This window comes from Embiotoca jacksoni, unplaced genomic scaffold, assembly GCF_022577435.1.
Source record: "Embiotoca jacksoni isolate LCO1_2020_lvr unplaced genomic scaffold, fEmbJac1.0.p SCAF_16, whole genome shotgun sequence".
NCBI lineage: Eukaryota > Metazoa > Chordata > Actinopteri > Embiotocidae > Embiotoca > Embiotoca jacksoni.
In genome coordinates, this window is record NW_027185296.1 from 9,222,668 (window position 1) to 9,244,281 (window position 21,614).

The 21,614-nt window shown below is 44.5% G+C and overlaps 4 protein-coding genes across 9 annotated transcripts in view; 3 read left to right on the forward strand and 1 right to left on the reverse strand.

The window, feature by feature from the left end:
- Positions 1–3,948, forward strand: part of shroom2a (shroom family member 2a) — a 33,624-nt gene extending 29,676 nt beyond the window's left edge. For 3 of the 4 annotated variants that reach the window (XM_069150770.1, XM_069150771.1, XM_069150772.1), the window contains 4 exons: positions 439–987; positions 1,876–2,053; positions 2,156–2,428; positions 2,519–3,948. In XM_069150770.1, coding sequence (XP_069006871.1) covers positions 439–987; positions 1,876–2,053; positions 2,156–2,428; positions 2,519–2,791 — 1,273 coding nt within the window. In that variant the 3' untranslated portion in view covers positions 2,792–3,948. The remainder of the gene's footprint in view (positions 1–438; positions 988–1,875; positions 2,054–2,155; positions 2,429–2,518) is intronic. The other variant, XM_069150773.1, reaches the window with a different exon arrangement.
- Positions 3,949–4,032: 84 nt separating this feature from the next.
- Positions 4,033–6,974, forward strand: cldn34a (claudin 34a). The gene is made up of 2 exons (XM_069149958.1): positions 4,033–4,082; positions 6,107–6,974. The coding sequence occupies exon 2, from the start codon at positions 6,174–6,176 to the stop codon at positions 6,918–6,920; it is 747 nt and encodes a 248-aa protein (XP_069006059.1). The 5' UTR covers positions 4,033–4,082; positions 6,107–6,173; the 3' UTR covers positions 6,921–6,974.
- Positions 6,975–10,163: 3,189 nt separating this feature from the next.
- On the reverse strand, positions 10,164–11,657 carry LOC138198518 (putative claudin-24). Its single transcript, XM_069149960.1, has one exon. It carries the CDS (start codon positions 11,454–11,456, stop codon positions 10,797–10,799), a length of 660 nt encoding a protein of 219 aa, XP_069006061.1. The 5' UTR covers positions 11,457–11,657; the 3' UTR covers positions 10,164–10,796.
- A 2,311-nt stretch (positions 11,658–13,968) lies between these two features.
- The window catches only part of wwc3 (WWC family member 3), a 33,224-nt gene continuing 25,578 nt past the window's right edge, over positions 13,969–21,614 (forward strand). For all 3 annotated transcript variants that reach the window (XM_069150784.1, XM_069150785.1, XM_069150786.1), the window contains exon 1: positions 13,969–14,756. In XM_069150784.1, coding sequence (XP_069006885.1) covers positions 14,611–14,756 — 146 coding nt within the window. In that variant the 5' untranslated portion in view covers positions 13,969–14,610. The remainder of the gene's footprint in view (positions 14,757–21,614) is intronic.

Here is a 21,614-nt window from a genome sequence, read left to right on the forward strand (position 1 = left end):
TTGAGAGCCGCTGCCTTACAACCAACATGTGAGTGCTATCAAGCCGCAGTAAATTAGAGGGATTCTCTGCATTTCTATCAAAGCCACTTGCGGTTTAGAGATAATTCTGCTCAATGCTGAAAATGTAAAATGTACTTCTAAAGCCTCAAACACGAAGCCGTTTGTTCATTTTCTTGATTCGGAACTAATTGATATCATCTGTCCTCAAGTTCTGACTGTACAGTCGGATCATTACAGTGAGCACAAACCAAAGTGGTGGGAGGAGTCCAGATGTCTTGGATATTCCAGCACACTGGGCATGGAAAAAAATCTCAGTTGCCATAATGCAGTGAAACTTGAAATCAGGCTGGAATGACTGCAACTCGAGATTTTCTTCTTTCAGGGGGAAACTTCTTCCAGCGTCTTTTTCTAAGATTGTCTGTTTCTCTGATATTTCAGGATGGAGCATGTGATAGAAAACCAAAACACAGCAGCGAGAAAAGTGCCCATCAGGATCGTGCACTCGGAGGGAAGCACAGAGAAGGAGAATTGTCCGTTTTTGCGCCACAGTGACGCTCCTGCCGTTGAAGCTGAGCGGCACGGAGGCACCCGGCTCGGCGGTCTGGTGGCTGCAGGGCAGGACTCGGTCTTCTGTGCCTTTACCCGGCAGAGGGAGCCCGACAACACCCAACAAACGGCCCAGAGAGACGCGTGCGTGACCACCGTAAGAGATCACACCAACTCCAACAGTCAGCAGCCGCCGCCCGCAGAGGAGCCGGCCGTGACCACGGGACTGATCGAGGAGGAGGACCAGAAGAGGGAGGAGTTGGTCAGGGACATCATGGGGAAAGATAAATCACTGGCTGATATTCTGGATCAGAGCAAGATGAAGACCACGATGGACTTGATGGAGGGGATCTTCCCTCAGGGGGAGCAGCTGCTGGAGGGAGCTCACCAGCGCAGGAAGGTGCAGACGAAACAGACCAACTCCCGACCTGCTGAGGAGAGGTGAGCCTCGCGTTAGATTTTAGACTATCGCCTATCAGGGATCGTGTTGTTGTAGGTGAGAAACTGCAAGCAGGCGGTGTGTTGTCATGTTGGAGAACCCAACTTTGTTTGCACCGAGTGTTTTCCCTCAGACGCCTCTGAACGTCACAGTTTCAACCTGGGAGATGAGTTCACGACACGCAACCCTGCGAGCACCAAAGAGAAAACCCGCCTGGTTGCTCCGGACCCGACGCACCTTCTCCGGCGTCGGCCGGTGATTTTCTGCCCCTCTTGAAACGCAAATGTTACTCAAACAACCTCGTCGGGCGCTTCGTTTTATTGCTGCAGAGTTTCTGAAGTGTTTCAGGGGTTTCTGCTGCCACTTCTAAATTGGTCTTCTCCAAATTGGATGTGAACTCTTTGCTCAAGTCTGCGGTGAAATCACAAATGTACACGTATCAGTGATCACAAAAACGTGTGCAACAGGTGCTCATGTTGATCAAACAATAAAACTTGAAATACGCACCCGCGGAGGTTATGGCTTCCTCCTGCTCCGTGTGGACAGAGTGAATCAGGAGCAGCCTCTCAACGTTTTACATGTGAATGATCTGCAGCAGAGTCCACATTAAAACATGAAGTAATCTTTGTGTAGCTGTGCTTCTTTTTTCAAACTTGCCCCAAATAAAACTGTAGTGCAGCGGTGTTGAAGACACATTTTACTTTTGTACACAACGTACCTGCTCAACGCACCTTGTCTGACCTGTCGACGTATGAACACCGAGAAACGGATTTTAAAAAATATGTTAATCTCTGTTAATCGTCTCTGAGATTTGAGCTCACACTTGCTGGAAAACACCAAGTATTTGTTTCTGTTTGATGATGTGAGAAACTTGTCATTTGCACCTTCAGGGAAACGGAGGACAGTATGGCAGCAGCCGTCACTATGGTGACCAGCTCCACATATTACAGCACATCTGCTCCTAAAGCTGAGCTCCTCATCAAGATGAAGGACATGCAGGAGCAGCAGCAGGAGGAGGAGGAGGAAGACTCTGAAGATGAGCTGGACATTGATTTGGCCAACAAGAAGGTACCAAAGACTTATTGTCATATTACTTTAGACTGAAGGTCTTTTTTTGCCAGTCAACAGTACTAATCCCTGTTTTGTTTTTGTTTTTGTTTTTTTACGCAGCAAGAGCTGATCGACAGCCTCAGCAAGAAGCTGCAGGTGCTGCGGGAGGCCAGGGAGAGCCTTCAGGAGGACGTCCTGGACAACAACGCTCTGGGAGACGAGGTGGAGGTCCGAGTCCAGCAGGTGTGCAAATCCAACGAGCTGGACAAGTTCAGGATGTTTGTCGGGGACCTGGACAAGGTGGTGAGCCTGCTGCTGTCGCTGTCGGGCCGGCTGGCCAGAGTGGAGAACGCCCTCAACAGTCTGGAGGAGGACGCCACACCTGAGGAGAGGGTGAGTTGGAAAACTACAAGATACTTAAAAGTAGGTCTTTTGGTGTTTTCAATCAAATTAAAATAGGATTTTTTTTTTCTTCTTCTTCAGCGTACGTTGATTGAGAAGAGGAAGCTGCTGATCCGACAGCACGAGGACGCAAAGGAGCTGAAGGAAAACCTGGACCGCCGGGAACGTGTGGTTTATGACATCCTGGCCAGCTACCTGACGGAGGACAGCCTTACGGACTACGAGCACTTCGTCAAGATGAAGTCGGCGCTCATCATCGAGCAGCGCAAGCTCGAGGACAAGATCAAACTGGGCGAGGAGCAGCTCAAATGTCTGACGGACAGCCTGCCCATCGAACAGAGGCTGGCTTTGTGAAGCAGACGGACACCGTTGGGTCTGAAGCAGCTCGAACTCTGAATGAGGCTCCAAAGTGTACCTGAGTCGTGTGGCCAGCAGAGGGAGACAGAGACCAACAACTAACTCGAGGACTGTAAGGACGAAGAACTGGTGCATCCTCTGACTTCTCGTGGTGTAAACAGGGGAACAAAGGACCCCAAACGCTTTTTGAACTGGACCGTCATAACGCCACCGTGACTGACAGCATCGTTGGCGTCAACCAGCCACTGTATCTAATGTCATACATGCCATTTTTTTTGCTCTGTTTTTACGGTTTTTTTAGTAATTTATTGTAGCCTTTTGAATCCTTGCAGGAGGGAACAGTATTTTATCTTCAACTGATTGGAGCAGCCTGCTGTGTGTAGACACGCTGAGCAAATCAAATATTTATCACGTTTAAATAATTTTACTCTGAACCCCTTTTTTTTATATATTTCAGTAAACTCTCGTTAACTTGCATATAAACTGGTGGCCTTTTACTGAGATTGTTGTGCCCTCGCTTTCCTCACTTTCCTCTGCGTTCAAACACAACAAGAAGCTGGAGGGATGTGACTGAACCCGCGGAGAGGAAGTGTGCAGATTCTGGCCGTTTTTTAAAGAGCACTTGTTCAACTTCACTGAACATTAGAAGCACTTCACATCCAGACTTTTTTTTTTTTTTTTTTTGTTAAATCTCCATGTGGAGTGCCTGCAGGACGTCACCGTTCGCTCCTGCAGTGCTGCTCGCGTTTATTCACAGCCAGAAAAATCCTGTCTAGATTATGATATTGCCACATTTAAGTTGACCAAGTGTTGCTGTGTTTCGTCTTCTTACTTCACTGTGTTGTTTTTTCACGGTGCATAGTTACCACGTTGTTACTTACACGTAGAAAACGTTCAAGTTGGTCATTTTGCAACCAAATCTGGAGCTGAATCATTCCACAGCATTTTGACCAGCTTGAACTTTTAAGGATTAAATCAGTGTCATGAAGCCTATTGGATGATGTTTGTCACCGTTTCACACGCTTTCAACCACTGCTACATCCCGACTCGTAACACTTTATCAGCTTCTTTATATCAAATAAAGAGTGTGCTGAAATCGCTGTCCTCTTGTCACTCATTAACCTCACCGCACCCTTCTCTCTGCTGATAATAATGCAGGTAAAGACCTTGAGGTTAGGAGGAATATCTCTAACGGTGAGGTGTCGCAGCCTTCCTGTCACAGAACCGAAGCAAAATGTGGACTTCTGTGGAACGACTCGGTGAATATTGAGAACAAGAAAGTTTGAAGGTGAGTAAAAGGAGGGAATGAACGAAATAGATCAACAGATGGTTGATTTATTTTGCTGCATAACCTGCAAAGATTTAAACAGACAATCATTTACTACAACACGGCTCGAACATACGGTGACTATAAAACAAGCTTCCACCACATTTTCCTTGAAATTTCAAAATAACTGACAAGTTTCTCCTTTGATGTTATTTTGTTTATTTTTTTCAACCTCTGAAGGCAATAGCTTTTTCCTCAACATATTGAATTTACAGATATATTACATACACACTTTACATATTTGGTAATTGTGCTGAAGAAATTCTCTGAGAGAACCCAGAAATGAGTGAATGAAATGCTGATATAATGCGACAAAAGAGGACTTTAAACACTGTTTTATTTAGAGCAGGTTTTATTTCAGTGTTATTAATCTGAATCTTTATTCATATTCACACAGACAGATTATTAAATGTACACTTTCCCTGAAAGATGAAAAGAATAACTGCTGACAGACGATAACAGACATCATGTCAGCTGATATTTTTGTGGTGATGGTCGCAGTACATTGTTACACGTGCAGCGCACTCTTCAGTGACATGTACATACTCTGTTCTTTATGGTAGAAATAATACACTACTGTTTGATTTGTGGATCAGGTTTTGTAATTTGGTGTGAGAGCAGTATTTCAGACACAAAGTTCTACAGTTCAGGATGAACTAAGTGTGTAAGACTCGTTTTATACTGAAGGTACAAATATAAAGATGAACTATGGACTAATGAAATGCATGGCCAACATTGGCAAAAATGTTTTTTTAATTTACAGTAAATAATGTTTTGGATCCCGGTTTTGAAGCACAGTGACCAAGTTGTGTGTTTTAGTGAGAAGTTTTACAGTGTAAAAACACACTTAGCAGAGACATTGTTACAAAACCAATCAAGCATCTCTTTCTATTCTGCGATTTCCTATTTCTTATTGCCAGACACACCACATGATACCGTATATTCACGAGTTCATATCTGCCAGCGCAGCTGATTCATCAGTCCAGCTCTGACAATAAATCTGCTTCACTGATTACAGTGGAATAATAACCTAAAGTACATTGTTGTGTTTTTCTGCATTCAGACATTAATCTGCATTTCATTCACTTGTATTTTTTTCTACCAGCTAAATACACCTTAAAGGGTCAATTCAACAGCTTTAAGGCACGTTCATTTGTACAGTTAATTTCAACAACAAAGCAAATTCAAAGTGTTTTACAGAAAAAAATAAAAGGCATTAAGACAAAATGTGAAAGCAAAAGAAGACAGAAGACACACGAAAAAGCATTTAGAAAAAAAATTTAAGAATTAAAATAGAGTGATAAGACATGAGTAAAAGTTACAGGACATATAAGAAATTATTTTATTGGATGAAAGGCAGTGTTAAACAGAAAAGTCTTCAGCTTTGATTTAGATGTGAGGGTTGCATCAGACCCGCAGTCCTCTGGGAGTTCGTTCCAGATTTATGTAGCATGAAAAACCAAACACTGATTCTCCGTGTTTGACTTTGGGGACAGAAAACAGACCTGACCTGAGGAGTCGGGATGGTTCATAACACAGATCACAAATGTATTTTGGTCCTCAGTGCTTTATAAACTAGCCGCAGTATTTTAAAGCGGGTGTAAAGATCTGAGTTATTTCTTTAGTAGGAAGAAAGTAACGTAGTTCAAATGAAAACTATTCACAGAGTTTTTGTGGGTAATCCAGAGTAATCCAGACACTCCAGTTTGGCAACGAATGGGTTTTTTCTTTCCTCTTTGAGTATCACGATGTAAATTTTCATCCGGTGTTTATTGGGCCTGAGACAGAAATCTCTAAAGATGTTATCTCACAACATCAGCAGATAAATATTTCTACATGGCTTACTACCACTAGGTAAAAGGGTAAGAGAATATGTTTTTGATCACTTCGGTGAACTGGTTCCTTAAAGGTTCCTTCTGAGTACTTTTGGTACGAAGCCATTTAAGCAGTTTAAGCTATGTTTTTGCTTATGTTTATGTTTTCAGTGATGGCTGTTGGGACCTCTTCATCGATCAGTCTCTCTGAGAAGTAGCGGTCGCGCAGGAGACAGGAATGATTTACTTGACTCACACAGCTCACCAGCAGTTCCTGGGCCTGGTAGTCGGGGTCCTGGCATGGATCCTCACCATCTGTACGGCCGGCTTCAATGAGTGGCGGCTGTGGTACGTGGACGACGTGTCCGTCATTTCCGCGGGCGTGGCCTGGGTGGGGATCTGGAGGGCGTGCTTCTACAGCCACGCCTTTCCCAGCGCGGAGTACTGTCAGAGCATCAGCATCTCAGACGCCTTCGTTCCCGTGGAGATCTCGGTGGCTCAGGTGCTGATGGGGCTGGCGGTGATCTGCGGCCTAGTCGGCAACATCAGCGCCGCTGTAGCCGTGAGGATGGTCTACTTCTCTGTGGAGGACCGCAGGAACATCAGGCTGGTCTTCGTGCTGGCGGGGGCCCTGTATTTACTCACAGGGACGTTCTCCCTGGTGCCGCTGGTGTGGAACATGAGTTCTGTGCTCCACAACAGCACCATACACTTCCCTCCTGAGTTCCACCTCCCCGCCGCTCCCGTCAGGCAGCAGGTGGGCTCGGCCATCGGAGTGGGCATCTCCGCCTCCATCCTGATGCTCATGAGCAGCCTGATTTTCCTCAGCTACCGGTACGTGTGGCGGGCCTTGAGCTCGGAGGCCCCCAGGGACCCGCTGCATGGTCCCTGGACAATAACAACACTGTCACAGAAGTCTGAATTGGCAAATGGAGACTACCAGGGCCGGAATAACCCTGCCTTCACCAGTGAAGAAAACTCATGATGTGCCAAACTGACTTTACATTTGTTTTCTTTAATTTGAAAAAAAAAAAAAAAACATTTTGAGAAAAATGCTGCTGAAACAAAAATTTGTTATTGATTTTTTTGAGTTGTATTAAGAAAGTTATTAATTATACTGTGAAATAACATGTTAAAGACACTGTTAGCTACACGTTAATCCAAGTTGCCAGATGAAAAAACATCATCCGGAATGACAGTCAAATTACTTCATTGTCACTGAACTACAATGTGAAAAACAAAAAGCTACTGCTTGGGGAGAAAAGGATTTCAATAAAGACAGTGTAGGATTGAACACTGATTGTGTGAAATTCAAACCTTCTTCATCTTGAGCAATATTTAGTCTAAGCCTGCAAGTAAAGTAGGCCAGTCTACATCAGAGTCCATTTGTTAACCTGCCTTAACTGGATTTGTGACCACTGGGGGGCAGCAGAAACAAGCTGTGAACACTGCGTCGTTATATCATCACTTGTTAAGTTAAGAACTTATTGGCAAACACCTGCTTATTTTCACATCCAGCCAATGTGGAGCAACAAGTCTTATTTGTGTTTACCTGATGCATGTACGTTTAATGTATGTTCTCCTTTTAGCCAACAGATATGATGCAACAATGGTATTTATTTGGAGTTTTGCATTTTTTTTTTTACTTTTCTTTGTTTTTCTCCAAACAAACTTTTAATGTTAGCGAGCTGCGGCTGTTATGATATTTTATTGTAGCCTAATCCAAATCAAATCTCCATTTTAAACTCATGCTGCTCATTAAACTGTAATGGATTGAAGTTCAGGGACAAATGCTTATTCACAGTACGTTATAATAAACGTTATCTCTCCAGTGTTATGGAGCTGTGCTGCCTTTCAGGAACCTGAGCGTTCCTGTAATGACTGATCGGGGTTATCACCACGCAGGCCGGAGGAGGTGACGTGACATGCCAAGGTGTGGGCTTCGCATGTGAGGAGGGATCTCAGCGGGTCAGGTTGACTCGGGGGCCCTGCTCATGTGACCTGGGTAGGAGGCTGACGAGAGCAGGCATGTGAGTACGGAGAGGGGGCCGCCTCACTGTGGTGATTGTTGCCAGGGAAGGCACGCACGTACGCGCGCGCACACACACACACACACACACACACACACACACACGCACACACACACACACACACACACACACACACACACACACACACACACACACACACACACACACACACACACACGAGTCCAGTGGCCTGCTGCACCTCCGTGGAGGCGGCTAGTTGCTGAAGAACAAAAGGCCCTCTTCAGACAAGCTCTCTGTCAAAAACACAAGTCTCAGAAGTGGATGAATGGTAGACGTTTCTCTGACCACTACAGAAAGGTGGTAAGGTGCTTTATTACACGTTTAAAAAAAGAAAAGAAAGAAAAACACCCTATTTTAATTTAGCCAAATATTATTGAAAAACATTCCTCCAGAGCAGAGCAGAGCAGAGATTTGGAGAAAGTATTTAAGTAATTCCCCGTCCATCCCTTCATCTGCGTTTTCATCTCCCTCCCACCTCTCCTGCACATTCCCCTCTGCAGATAGGCCTGCCATAATATGTTTTATCTAATCTGTTATGAGAAGTCATCTACTCTATCAGTTATAATGTATAATGGAGGAACACTGATAGGAAGGCTCAATGAAAGTCAGGTGAATGATTAGCATTCAACCAAAAGCCAAACAGAGCTGGATGAAATTTTAGCTCAACTGATGGCCTTTTATTTGCCGTAAACCTTTACTTCCCCCGGTGCTCATCATATGATCCCTCAGATTTATCTGGCGAGGCTTTGGGGGACCCTGAACCCTAGGTTGGGAATCACTGGGTTAATCTACCAAATTATATGAAGTGCTATTTATGCATTCATGCATCAGTATTAGGAATCAAATAATGTCATAACACTCTGCAGAAGAAACACTTTTACTGTTTACTCTTGATAATGATGCCTCTGAATTTTGAATGCAGTAAATGGACTATTTAAACATTGTGGTACCGATACTTCTGTAGAGAGTTTGAGGATTTCTTCCACTGCTGTCTGTAACAGATAACAGTTGAAATAATGTTGAGATTAGCCTGCCTTGCTGCAAACATCTCTTTGTAAACCGTCGGTAAAATGTCTGTTTCTGCAGGTCATGAAAAGACCTGATTGAAAGATAACTGTTATCATCCTTCAGCTTTCAGATAAGATAGGTTTGGGTAACATATGGAAAATTGTCGGGGTTAGGCGTGTTATCATGATTGTTTAAGAGCGACATGTGTTCAGGTCTGCTGAGTAACGGAAGACTGATTTCGCAGGAGTGTAGCTGCCATCATATGATGTTTATCTGCTTTTGATCTGAACAGCGGGTTATGTTACACTCATTTCCACAGATGATAAATTTGGGAAGAATGTCAACAACATATTCCAGCAGTTTGCTTATCAAGCCCTCGGCGCAGGTTTGTTTGTTTGTTTGCAGTCGGCTGCATTTAGAGAAGAGGACATGCCATTTCCAGCTGGACTGTGGGGATAATCAAAAAGAATATCTCGGCGGTTGTTTTCAGTGCCTCCCTGCTGATAGCCGCCCTCACCCTGGGAGACAGCAGGCCCTCCCTGCAGCCTGTGTGGAGTCAGAGGATGGGAGGGCGCCTTCTCAATCCACTTCCACTGTTAGTTCCACTGTTAGCCACTTATACAAGTAAAGTCTGGCATGTCTGGGGGCCCCTCAGGCAACATATGCGTCTATGAAAACATCATTATCTCTCATTAACTTCATTCTATAAGAGCTGAGTCCACTGAAAGTACCGTGATTAGGATGGGAAGCTTTGTAAATCATCCACCTCCCATGCAATAACACATTTATGTCACCGTACCCGTGTGTGTAAGTGATACAGACAGGTTTGGAGTGCAGAGAGCGGTGCCGCCCTCCGACCTGGGCAAATTTCTGTAATTATGTCAACTTGTTCTACATTCTTCACAGTACGCACTGCCCATTAAAGCGTTCATTAAACACAGCTTAGCCCAGCGAGTGACCAGGAAATCTGATGGAATTAGTCTCAAGCTGTGTTTCCACCGCCGCAGACACACCTGACAAACCCAAAAGGCTGTTTTTGGTCCACTCGCCGCCTCCGGTCGTCTGTGACTCGCAGACGACCGGAGGGGTGAAGGCGGGGAAAGAGCAGCCATGTTTCCACCTCTGACATAACTGAAGACGAGCATAGTTTCATCTTATCAACTTCAAAATATAATATATTCAGTTTATTTATTACAGATTACATATTAACACAAGAAAACGACCTTTTATAATGAAAAAAAGAGGCAGCTTTTCTACAGAATTACAATGGAAGTCTTTATGTGAATCATCTGAATATGCTGCACAATACAGCTCATAAGCAAACACAGAATAATTTGTGCTTCAAGAAGTAATCTCTATGTTTTAGCATTAAGAATAACTTACAATCACAGCATTTTAAAAGCTTAAGAGTCCCGTAAAACAGGACATGAAATGATAACATCTTCTGTTTTTGTCATTGATAAGTGAAGGATCCCGAAGTCATCCCAGAATAAGCATTTTATAAAACTCTAAATCTTTATAAAAAATATTCATTTTTACTGATCACAGCAGGTCGTCTTAACATGTCGTGTCTGATTGTGTAGGTGAGTCATTAAAAATAGCTGAAACATGATATCAATTTCACTGCGGTGCAAAGCCTCGGATCAAAATCCTTTTTTCTGATAAAGTAACCATTAAACAGGATGTTGTCTTTGGTATCAGACCAGATATTTACATCATTTTGGTGAAGCAGTTTGAAGTGCACTTCTACAGGTGATTGTGTTTGTGCTGCCGGTTTCTACGCAGGTCCAGAAATTCATCCGTCACACGTACTCTGAGCGTTTCCTCATGTTAGGATCTGCACTCATCACCTGGTACCTCCGCTGCAGTACAGGCTGAGGCTCCACCTGCGAGCACATGCAGGAGGTGACCATGAGCAGCCCGGCCACCATGAGGAGAAATCCCGCCGCCCAGCCGCAGAACAAGGCGTCTCCAAACTCCCACCGAGGCACCACGTCGGGCACTTTATCATCGAAGAAATGTATCACTGCTAAATGGGCCATGTAGGACACGGGGATCAGACACAGCACTCCAGAAACCATCCCCAGCACCCCTCCTGTGATGGTTAAAGTCCTCTTGGTGCGATTGCCGCCGTGTTCCTTACAGCTGTTGACCAGGTGAAGTCCAGGTATAGCCACCAGGATTCCCAGCATGCCCACAGCGAGGGCAGCGCACATGAGGATGCGGGCCAGCTTGAGGTCACTGGAAAGGCCCAGCAGGCTGTCGTAAGCCCGGCACTCCATGCCTCCGACATCCTGGACCACGCAGGTCTCCCACAGGCCCAGCTCGTAGCTCTCGACCGGCAGCAGCGCGGTGGACATGGTCAGCCACTGCGGTAGGATGGTGGTCGCCAAAGCGCACAGCCATGCTCCAACGTAGACCAGCATCCCCAGCAGCTCCAGAGCGCAGGCACATGTGTTCATGTTTCCCCCCCCCCCTCTCTCTCTCGGTCTCTCCCTCTCTGGCCTCCACGCTTCACCGAGCCACAAGAGTTCTTCTTCTCCGGCTGCTCTTCAGATGGAGAGGCCTGCCGGCGTCTGGTCGGGACAGAAGCTGCTCACAAACACCTGATAATTAGAGCCGACCGCTCCTCTGGACTCGGAGCTCGTTCACAAACAGTTCCCACTCAGAGGAGCACACATCTTCTGCTGCTGGAAGGAGAGGGGGCCCGTTCGGCCCTCCCCTTAGCGGTCCTCCTGCTCCTGCTGCTGTGCCAATGGGCAGCAGAGGCAGAGGCACAGATGACCACCATTTGATAAGACCATTGTCAAATGCTTTTCTGTAATTGTGCGCCACACGGGGCATCATTAAATGTAGACAGGATATTTATTCAAGCACTTTATGCTGAAAAAAAAAATCAACTACATGATGTCAATTTTTTGGCATCCTGTGCGTCCTCTGAGAGACACAGCAATAACTGTGTATGAATAAGCAAACAAATGAAACAGGCCAACTTAAAACTGCAGGTTATTTTTTTATTTATTCATTTTGATGAGAACTTATTTTTCCAGCACTCCCTTCTGTCCTCAAAGTGTTCATCCTGTAAACTTATGAGCAGTTCAGGCACTTTTTCACAGGACAGCCAGGGCCTCAGTTCATCATCCATGAAATAATAGTATGTGTGGAAAATAAAGCTGGTCCTCAGACAGTGACATTTTCTGACGGTCACACCAGGTGACTTAATGATACATGGACATTTTTGTCATGTTTACCAGTTTGGGCTGGCTGCTCTGACAGTCAGGCTTTTGGCCGCATGTGACTGAAGCTGGAAACACATAGTGCAGCTTATTGTGTGCTCTGATATGAACACTACACAGCCTGTGGGAAATGATCGTGGGAGGCTATAGATCAAAGCTGCGATGTGAGAAAATGTTTCCTACTCATAAACACACAAGACGCTCGTACAAACCACTAACAAACACACAAACAAAAATGCACAGATAAAATCACCAAACTCCTCCTCCTCCTCTGGAGAAGAAAACTCTCAGCTGACTGCTGACTGATGTCTCAACAAAGACTCTCGGGATAACTGACAGGACCAGACTCTGCCAGAAAAATGAGCTTCTATCATCTGCACAGTGTGAGAAACACAGCCTCAGAGGGAAATACACTCAGATGATTCAGGTGTAAGGAAGCTATTTGTGATAATAGCGACCGGTTTGGCAACAGAAATCCTCCCACCCTCACCTACCCCCCCCCCCCCCCCCCCCGTCTTTGGAAACTCACGTCAGACTGAATTTTGGTCACTGCACCAGAAACTTGAAGGAAAGTATGAGGAAATAAGTGTTGTTGCAGTTCCTTCCTTCATACACAGAGGTCGACAAAGGTCCTGGATCATTTAAAACATCCAGCTCCAACTCTGTGCACCGATCTGTCACTCAAGCAAACATAAACACAATGCATGTGATGTAAAGAAATGTTTATTTCTGTATCATTTTATTCATTCTGTTTGGCCATGAGGACAGAAACCACTGTGGTTCTTGAACTGTACACATTTAGCTTTTATTTTGTCGTTGTAAGTTACTACTGCAGCTGTTTATATGTTGATTTATTGGCCACAAAGAGCAAATACTGGTTCCAATGTGTTTCTAAATGCCTTCAGGGGGCATAAGCAGTCCTAAATTGAGGATCTTGGACTTTGGGCCCTTAAAAGCCACATCTGACCAAACTTTAGAGATTGACAGGACACACACCCCACATCCATAAAGTTGGATTAACCTACAAGGGGTAATACTCACCTCTTCCCTGTTTATCTCCTTCATTGTGTATAAAGACTCAGTGGACCTTTTAACCTGTCAGTCTAATGCAGGCCAATACAACTGTCCTGTCATAATACAGTTGTACCTTTTTTTGTGACATTTTTGGAAAATGTGTAAATTGCAAATATACATTTATTCTTGAATTCAGAGTTACAGGAGGTACTTTATTCTGAGGTCTTTCTAAGTTTTTTGTCCTTTCTATTTGCATACATGAGGGGGTCAGAATAGTAGAAATACCTCTTAATATAGTGCAGTCCAGTACAACACCGACTCTGTGCTAAAACATATCATTTAAATACACCTCTACGGACAGTATAAATAAAAACTGAGATTTTATTACAGATTTTATTATAAGATTACATTTGAGTGTGTGCACCTGATAAAGTGGGCGACTGGGTATATATTAGTTGGTGAATGTATTTTAATATGATTAAAAAACGAATGTATTTAGCATAATGCACAGTGTAAACATAAACGCTTTAATAGTAGATCCAAAATATAGGAGAACAGTTCAGGTAGACAGACAGCTGTCAGCTCCTGTAGCGACGCTGGTGACAGCAGGTGGTGTGGACAGCGCTGTTATACCCACTGTGGACACGAGGTGTCGCTGCCGTCCCACTGGAAGTGTCCTACAACAACAACAAACCACGGGTCTGTCGGTGTGTTCAGGGGGACTCGTCCGTGGATTTAAATCAAAGTTTAATACTATAAAACTACTAGTTTGCGTCATATCCGCTCTTTATATGACGATAATAAGAGCTTGTTTTATGAAGTTAAATGAATAGTTGTGAATCAACAGGTTGCGGTTTGAAAGTCAAACAGCAGCTGTTGGATAACTTGTTTTTTTTTCTTGTCGCCGCTTTTATCGTGTTTAATCACAGTTGAGGGGAAACGTTGAATATATTTTAGAAACCGTGTTTTCGGCCGCGCTAATAAGCTTTAATGAAAGTGTGGAGCTCTGAAGTTTCCCTATTGGACAGGGGAGCTCGTTCAGGCGTACGTCCGACCGTTTATGCAAATCCGCTCCCGAATATGGACACGGAGGAATGAAATATGGTGGAGGAGGCGAACATGGAGGACCGAGGACCGTGAGGGCGCCGCGCCACTGTTTCTGGGGGCTCGGAGGAAGAAAGTGGATGTACCTCCGGCGGGGCTTTTTCAGCGGACAACCTCGGGGTTGGAAAGTTTTGTGTTTGCGTCTCCAATGTGCCGTGTGTCGAGGCCGAGTTCGTTGTAATGCAGTGAGGAGCGACTTTTTTTTTCCGGGGGGGGATAAAAGCAGGGCAGGGGGCTCCAGCCCTGTCACCGTCTCGACGCTATGCCGTGGGTCAGCGGCGGGAAGCGGCGAGAGAGCTCCGAGCTGCCGCTGCCCGCGGGCTGGGAGGAAGCCCGGGATTACGACGGCAGAGTGTTTTTTATCGACCACAACACCCGGCAAACTTCATGGATTGACCCCAGAGATAGGTATGCTAAAGGCCTGGGAGTAGTGGGCTCACACACTCTCTCACACACACACACGCACAAAGTCACGTTAATACAACAAAAGTCTTCTTTACAAACTACCGTAACTCACAGGAGGGAGATGCCAGGGCGGCTGGAGGGAGCAGGGGAAGGGGGGTGGAGGACTACAGGGGAAGGCAGCTTGTGTTTTTAAGGAGCAGGGCAGTAAATTCCCCTCCGTCCCCTCTGATGTGAGACGAGGTTGCGGTGGATAATGTCGCCTCGACCCGATGTGATCAGCTGAGGTTTGGCAGCGGTCGTGGCCTCCCCAGCGCCTGGAGAAGTTGTCATGCAAAACACGGGATGTAACGCCCATGGTCACCTACAGACCAGCTGCTCGCAGTTTTCCAATATGTCCCCTCCAAACTTAAAAGTCTTGACAGCTATGTATTTTTTTTTTTTTTTTGTACATGGGATCAGACAGCAGCTCAGCCTTTCCGGTTTGTTGTGTTACAGAGCACCAAACCAGCAGTAGGGAGGCACTTTAAAGCCTGTCAGTGTGGCACCTGAGGGATTGATCTGTTTCTTGGTCATAGAGGACAAAACCTGATGTCTGGTTCACTCCTCAGTCATTCAGACTCATCAGTAAACTCTGCAGATTTATGACTTCCAGTGACCTGAAACATTCCTGGCTCACACACCTAATACAGAGAGCTATTGTTATCCAGCTCCCCTTTCCTTTGCATAGAAAGACACCTCCTTGTGACCAGCGGTGTGTCAAGAACAGCCCCTGAGTCTCCTCTTTAATGTCACAGCCATCCCCAAAATGACCATCAATGTGTGCGTCTCGCTCTGTTTGAGACAGGAGCGTAGTGGAGCTTTAAACTCCAACTCCCAGAAATCTTTGTGAAACTATGTGAGGAATGCGAGTTGGGCCACTGGGAAAGCTGCAAGGATGTGCTTTTGTGGGGACTGGGATTTCACCAGCCCAGAAACGGGCTCAATCAGGCATTCAGAGCAGACTTTGTGAGATTACTGGGAATTACAGCAAGTATTTAAACTCTGCTGTATAATGAGAGAAAGGCAGAAACTCACAAAAACAAGGCTTCAAGTATGGCAGGAGTCTCCAGTCCGGTTTGAATTTCAGTCTCTGGTTGTTTTATAAAGGAAATGTGTAAAGTACATTCTGCGCCAGATTTCTAGCAGCTGATTTCAGCAGTGGGAATGTAGTAGCTGCATGTAATCTAGATCAGAAAAACCTGATTTCCTTGAAGGCCCCCTCCTCCCTGCAGGCTGATGAACCCATTGTTGTGTGCAGCTGATAGCAGTTTCACAAGATCTTCTAGTCGTCAGTCGTCAGCGAGCGAGGGAGGGGACTGTGGGCTTGTACGTTTGCATGACTAAAGAATGTTTTCTGCATTCGTTCTGGTGCTGCTCAGTGATTTATAGGTTATCTCGCCCGAGGAATGTCCTCTGTCACCACCTGATACTGACTTTCCAATAAATCACACCGCTAAAACTGCTAACGGGCAATAGATACAAAAAGGTGTCAGCTTTTCATTTGGTGTTGCCACTCTTTAAAAAAAAATAAACTAGATCTTTCCATCGGCTGCAGATAAATGGACTGTTTGCATGCCGCTTGATGTGGATGGCAGAGATGATGAGTTTCGTACTTCCCCCTGTCTGACAGCTGCTCTGTTTAACTCAAATCCGAAGCTGATACTTTGAGGACTGCTGTGTGCCACATGTTGTTATTGGCCTTCATTGAGATACAAGCTTGAACTGCAGGTGAAATACTGCAACATGATGTAATGTAGGAGCCAGAGATTTAGAAGAAAAAAAATCAGATTCTGTCCAGGCAGCGAGGTGTGAGCTGATCGCACCATCTTTTTCATTACTGATTAAACTTGAAATTATTTTTGCGATTGACAAATTAGGCCTTCAAAAATGTCAGAAAATCATTTTTAATAATTGTAGTTTTCTGGAGTCCAAACTGATGTTTTGTCAGACCAGCAGTCCAAAATATTCAACTTACAGTGACATGAAACAGAGCAGCACATCTTTAAGATTTATGACACTAATGTTGATAATTGGTCATTTAAATGACTTCACATGACAATCAGTCAGCAAAAATGGGCGGCTGTGGCTCAGATGGTAGAGCTGGTTGCCCACTAGTCATAAGGTTGGTGGTTCTTCCTGCTCACATGCTGAAGAGTCCTTGGATGAGACACTGAACCCCAAGTTGGTCCTGACGGCCGGCGAGCACCTTACATGGCAGCTCAGCAGCCATTTGTGTGTGAATGTGGAGCAAACTGTAAAGGGCTTCGTGACCAAAATTGTTTAATATTACATTTTTGACCATCATGTATCAACATAATATTGTTCCATGACATGAGACCAGAAATCGTCTTAGATTTTGGATATCGTGATGTCGCATAAGTGTTGTTTTTTTTCCAGGTTTTAAAGGTTGCGTTACAGTAACGTGATGTCATTTTCTGAACATAACAGACCCTTCAACCTGTTCTATATTTGGCTTTATCCACCTAGTCAATAACTCCACATTACTGAGGATTATTTATTGTAAATTTAATTATGTAAATATTTTGTGAAAGCACCAACCATCTGTACAATTACGTTGCAATATTGACGACCACAAAGCCATGTAAAGTCTTCCTTATGTTGGTGATATTATTGTTATATGATTGGCCCGATATGAATTGTCAGAATTTCTCTTCACTTGCAATTATAAGAAAAAAAACATCTTTCACGGTCTTCGTCCTTTCACAGTTTTTTTGGGACCAAAGAAAAATATGAGTTTATTATGAAATGTCTAAGTGTAATAAATACACTTGATAACACTTGTGGGATTTAGGGGGCTGAAACGTGCCTCATTTGGCTGTGATGTAATAGTGTGATCTGCCTGAGGTGGAAACACTCAGGAGCTCCTGTTGAACTCCTGACGCTCAGGAAGCAAAAGCACAGCAGCTTGTGCGAACGCCGTGAGTGTGAGCGCAGGCGCTGCCGTCCTGGGACGCGGTGTGTCGCGCCGCCCGCGCGGCGGCCTCCGGCGGGTGGATTATCACCTAATCACTGAAACACAAGAGCCATTGAGCTGAAGCCTAATTGTCAGTGGTGATCATGATGTGCTGTAACGGAGCTGCGTATCAGCCGGAGTTCAAGTTCGCTCCTGCTGGTGCGCTGGACGTCCGCAGGCGGGAGGGAGGCTGGAGATGTTGGTTTTTTTTGGGGGAGGTGGCAGCGTGTAGTGAAAAATGAGATGGATGTGTGAACGCAGTGTTCAGACACCTGAGGAACTGATGTGGCGTCTCTGAGCATATAGCTCGCTCTGACACACAAATGCAGGCCCTACTGTTTACCTTTCTGTCATATGACGAAACTTTAACACTTTAAACCGCTGCAGTTTGTAGGCCATTGACGTCCCTCCTGATGATGCTCGTGCCTCTGAGGACGGTGGACACTTCGAGCAGGTCGCGGCCGTCCCCTGCAGAGAAGCCGAGCAGTTCTGTGGGGCTTTTTTGTTGCTGCGGTATGAGCGTTATGTTCGGCATGCCTACACTAATGCCCGGGGGCTCTGCTTGCTCGCGGCCCCAGACAAAGCAGCAGAACAGAGGCAGTTCCCATGTGTCTACCTCCTCCTCGCATCCACGGCCCTGTAGGCCTCCTTTATTAGCTCTGTTATGCAACAGCCATGGCCGGCCTGCCGCTCGGCAAAGGGAGGCCTTTATACTTGGTCACAAAGCACACCAAATTCAATTATTCTGGAAAGGGTGAGCTGTGTTTCCAGCGCCGAAAGGTTATTCACATGCGCTGAACCCCGCTGTTATTTTGCTTCCCCCAGTGTTTTCATTATGATGGCTCTTTTTTGTCTTTTTTGCTGGGGGGAGGCTACGAACATGCCATTGCTTGATCCGGTGTCATTTGGCCCCATGTGTTTTCTGTGTTCTTTTTCACAAGCGAGACAATATGTTTGTCTTCAGCTTTCACCTCGCTCCTTGTTCTGGAAGCTCAAACCACTTTCCCCCTGCAGTTAGCGTTACAAGGGTTACACCCACCCCCTTTGATGTCCAGCTTCCCCAACAGCTTATCATATGTTACATGATATATTTCTGAATGATTTACAGCAAGAAAAACGCTCACTAGTAGCTTAGATTCTGCTTTACATCAACTCTCAGTGCGCCTTGGTGCTCTTTCTTCAGCAGCTACTCTCAGACGTGTAGGCTGCTTGTGTTTTATGTGTATATTGTGAAGAATGCAACCTAAACAGGACATGCCAGACTCGGTGGACCAACCTCGCGCTGTAGGCCACCATTGTTTTTTTGTTTTTTTTCCCCCCTTCCACATATCTGCACAATTCATATTCAAAAAGAAAGAAAAATGCAGCTGACAAAACTCTCTACCGCTCGGTGTGTAACTTTCTCTACGCTACGGCTTGTTTTTAAAATCACTGAGAGTTCGTGTTAGAGGTGACAAGTTCTCCATTTACTTCAGTTCAGCAGATCTTTATGTGCTGGTAGATTAGTGTGGTCAACATTCGAATATAAGCACTTTAACTATTTAATTTTTAATTCATAAGCAGTTTATAAAGATTTTTAAATGTAGACACGGTAGTAATTTTTAAGTGTTTATTAATGTACAGTAATTGTCAACCATTATTACTTATCCTATGAAGATTTAATTTACGTTATTGCAATTGTGTTGTTATGCAGTCATTCATCTTTTGTTTATACAGCGGCACTTAATTTTGGCATCAGACTGTAAATAAAAATGGAGTGAGGGTCCGTGTTAGAAACATGAAGCCAATATTTGAAGGTTCAGTACCACCAAAGGCCACTAGGGGCTGGCTCCACTAAACCTCTGGCTCCCTTGGACTTGTATAGAAAAAGAGTCAACTTTTTTCATAAAACACAAAGTTAATGCATTTTTTTTCTACGAGTCATTATAGTGTCAGTCGCTAAATTCTCTCCCTCAGAGAGGGACCACCTGCGGTGGTTCTTATGAATATAACTCCGAGATTGATAAGATATTAGACCTCAAAAAGCGGCATGTTTGGGGACGGGTCTGGTTTTATTGATATGCCTCGGGTGCGGTCAGGTTTCTGGTATTGGTGGGCAGGTGTAGTGTCTTTGGGTTCTCTGTCAGATCCACCCCTCCCTCCTCCCCAACTCCTCCAAATATGGTCACTTTTGGCTGGCGGCACCCAAAATGCTTAACTGAGGATTTAAATAGGCAGTTTACAGTTTACCAATGGGAGGGTTGCTGCCTGGTCTTGGCTGGTGGTGGGAGCTTTAAAAGAGTGTTTTGACACTGTGGGAGGTATAAATGATTTATACATGTATGTACAGTAAATATGAGGCTACAGCCAGCAGCTGGTTAGCTTAGCTTAGCACAATGACTGGAAACAGGTCAACAGGTGAGCCTGGCTCAGTCCTCGTAAAAAAAACATCCATCTAGCCACACCTCTAAAGGTCACTGATTAACATGTTACATGTTGTTTGATTAATTTAATAAGTGGAGTGTGGAAACGGCACATTGTGGTTTCATAGGGAGTTACTTGCGAGAGTATTTCTTAACCAGACAATTACTTCCTGGGGTCATGTTGTCACCATGATGCTGCTAGCGGGCATCCAGCAGAGACTCCAGCTGTGTCGCCATTGTAATTTTTACGCTTTGGTATTGTACAGATTAAATAAACAAGATAAGGAACATATTATTTACTAAGACGTCGACATGCCGGTTGGATTTGTTATTTTTGGACAGCTTTTTCCAGCCTTATTGCTAAGCTAAGCTAACCAGCTGCTGGCTGTAGTTTAAAGTTTACCGAACATACATGAGAGTTTCAATCTTTTCATCCAACTCTTCACTGAAAAAAATATCAAACTGTTCTTTTAAAACGAAGTGTTTTGATTCAGGAAAGGGAAGGAACAGACTTGAATGCTCATAAAGAAGATTCTCACCACCATGACGAGCATTTGTGAATATAGATATTGGAGGGATTCATTTTGAATTGATTATGGTTATGATGCTACATTGGTTCCTTCACACGGATCATATGTTGTATTATTCAATGCATTCTTTTAATGAGCTACTTGAGCGTTTTTACTAGATCCCAGCCAATTTTTCTGGTGACAGATTTTATTGGCCTGTCACAGATTTATCAGTATGTGCGTTTATCTTGGCTGATACGCATTGATTATGTAACAAAACTTATTCAGAAAAAGATGCTTGGGGTAATTGTAAAATTATTCTATTGCAATTTTTATATTTATCATAGTTATAACTAATAACAATGAAGTTCACTGTTTGAATGCACAGATGTCATTTTGGGCAAAAAAGTAAAACATCTTACCTCATTTTTATATTTCTCACATTTTGGCCGATATATCAACAGCAAAATATTTTTTTTACTTCCCGATATCGGTATCGGCACTGGAAGGTATCAGTCCAGTATTGGCCAGACTCAGATTTGAGTCTATAGTAGTCTATCTGTATTTGAGTTTTATCAGACTTAAAGAGTTCCTGAGAGCCAGACATTTTTAAAACTCTGCTCCACTCCCAAGAAGACAAGCCCCGTCCATGTGTCCAGACGCTGTCTAAATGTGTACAGAGACAGGAATCTCTGTCTAATTATAGACACCTATTTTCATAATATTCAACGCATAATGGGAGAAGCGGGTGTCCGTCCGTCGGTCCGTCTGTCGGTCCGTCTGTCAGCTGCTCTGAAATGCAGCACCGTCCCTCAGAGAGGCCGGACGTAAACGGCATTCCTCCCAAAGTTGTTTTCACATTTCTTTTTTAACACAGAAAGGAATTTTCAGGCCAACAACACTTGTGGCCTTTTTCTTTTCTTTTTTTTCCCAGCGT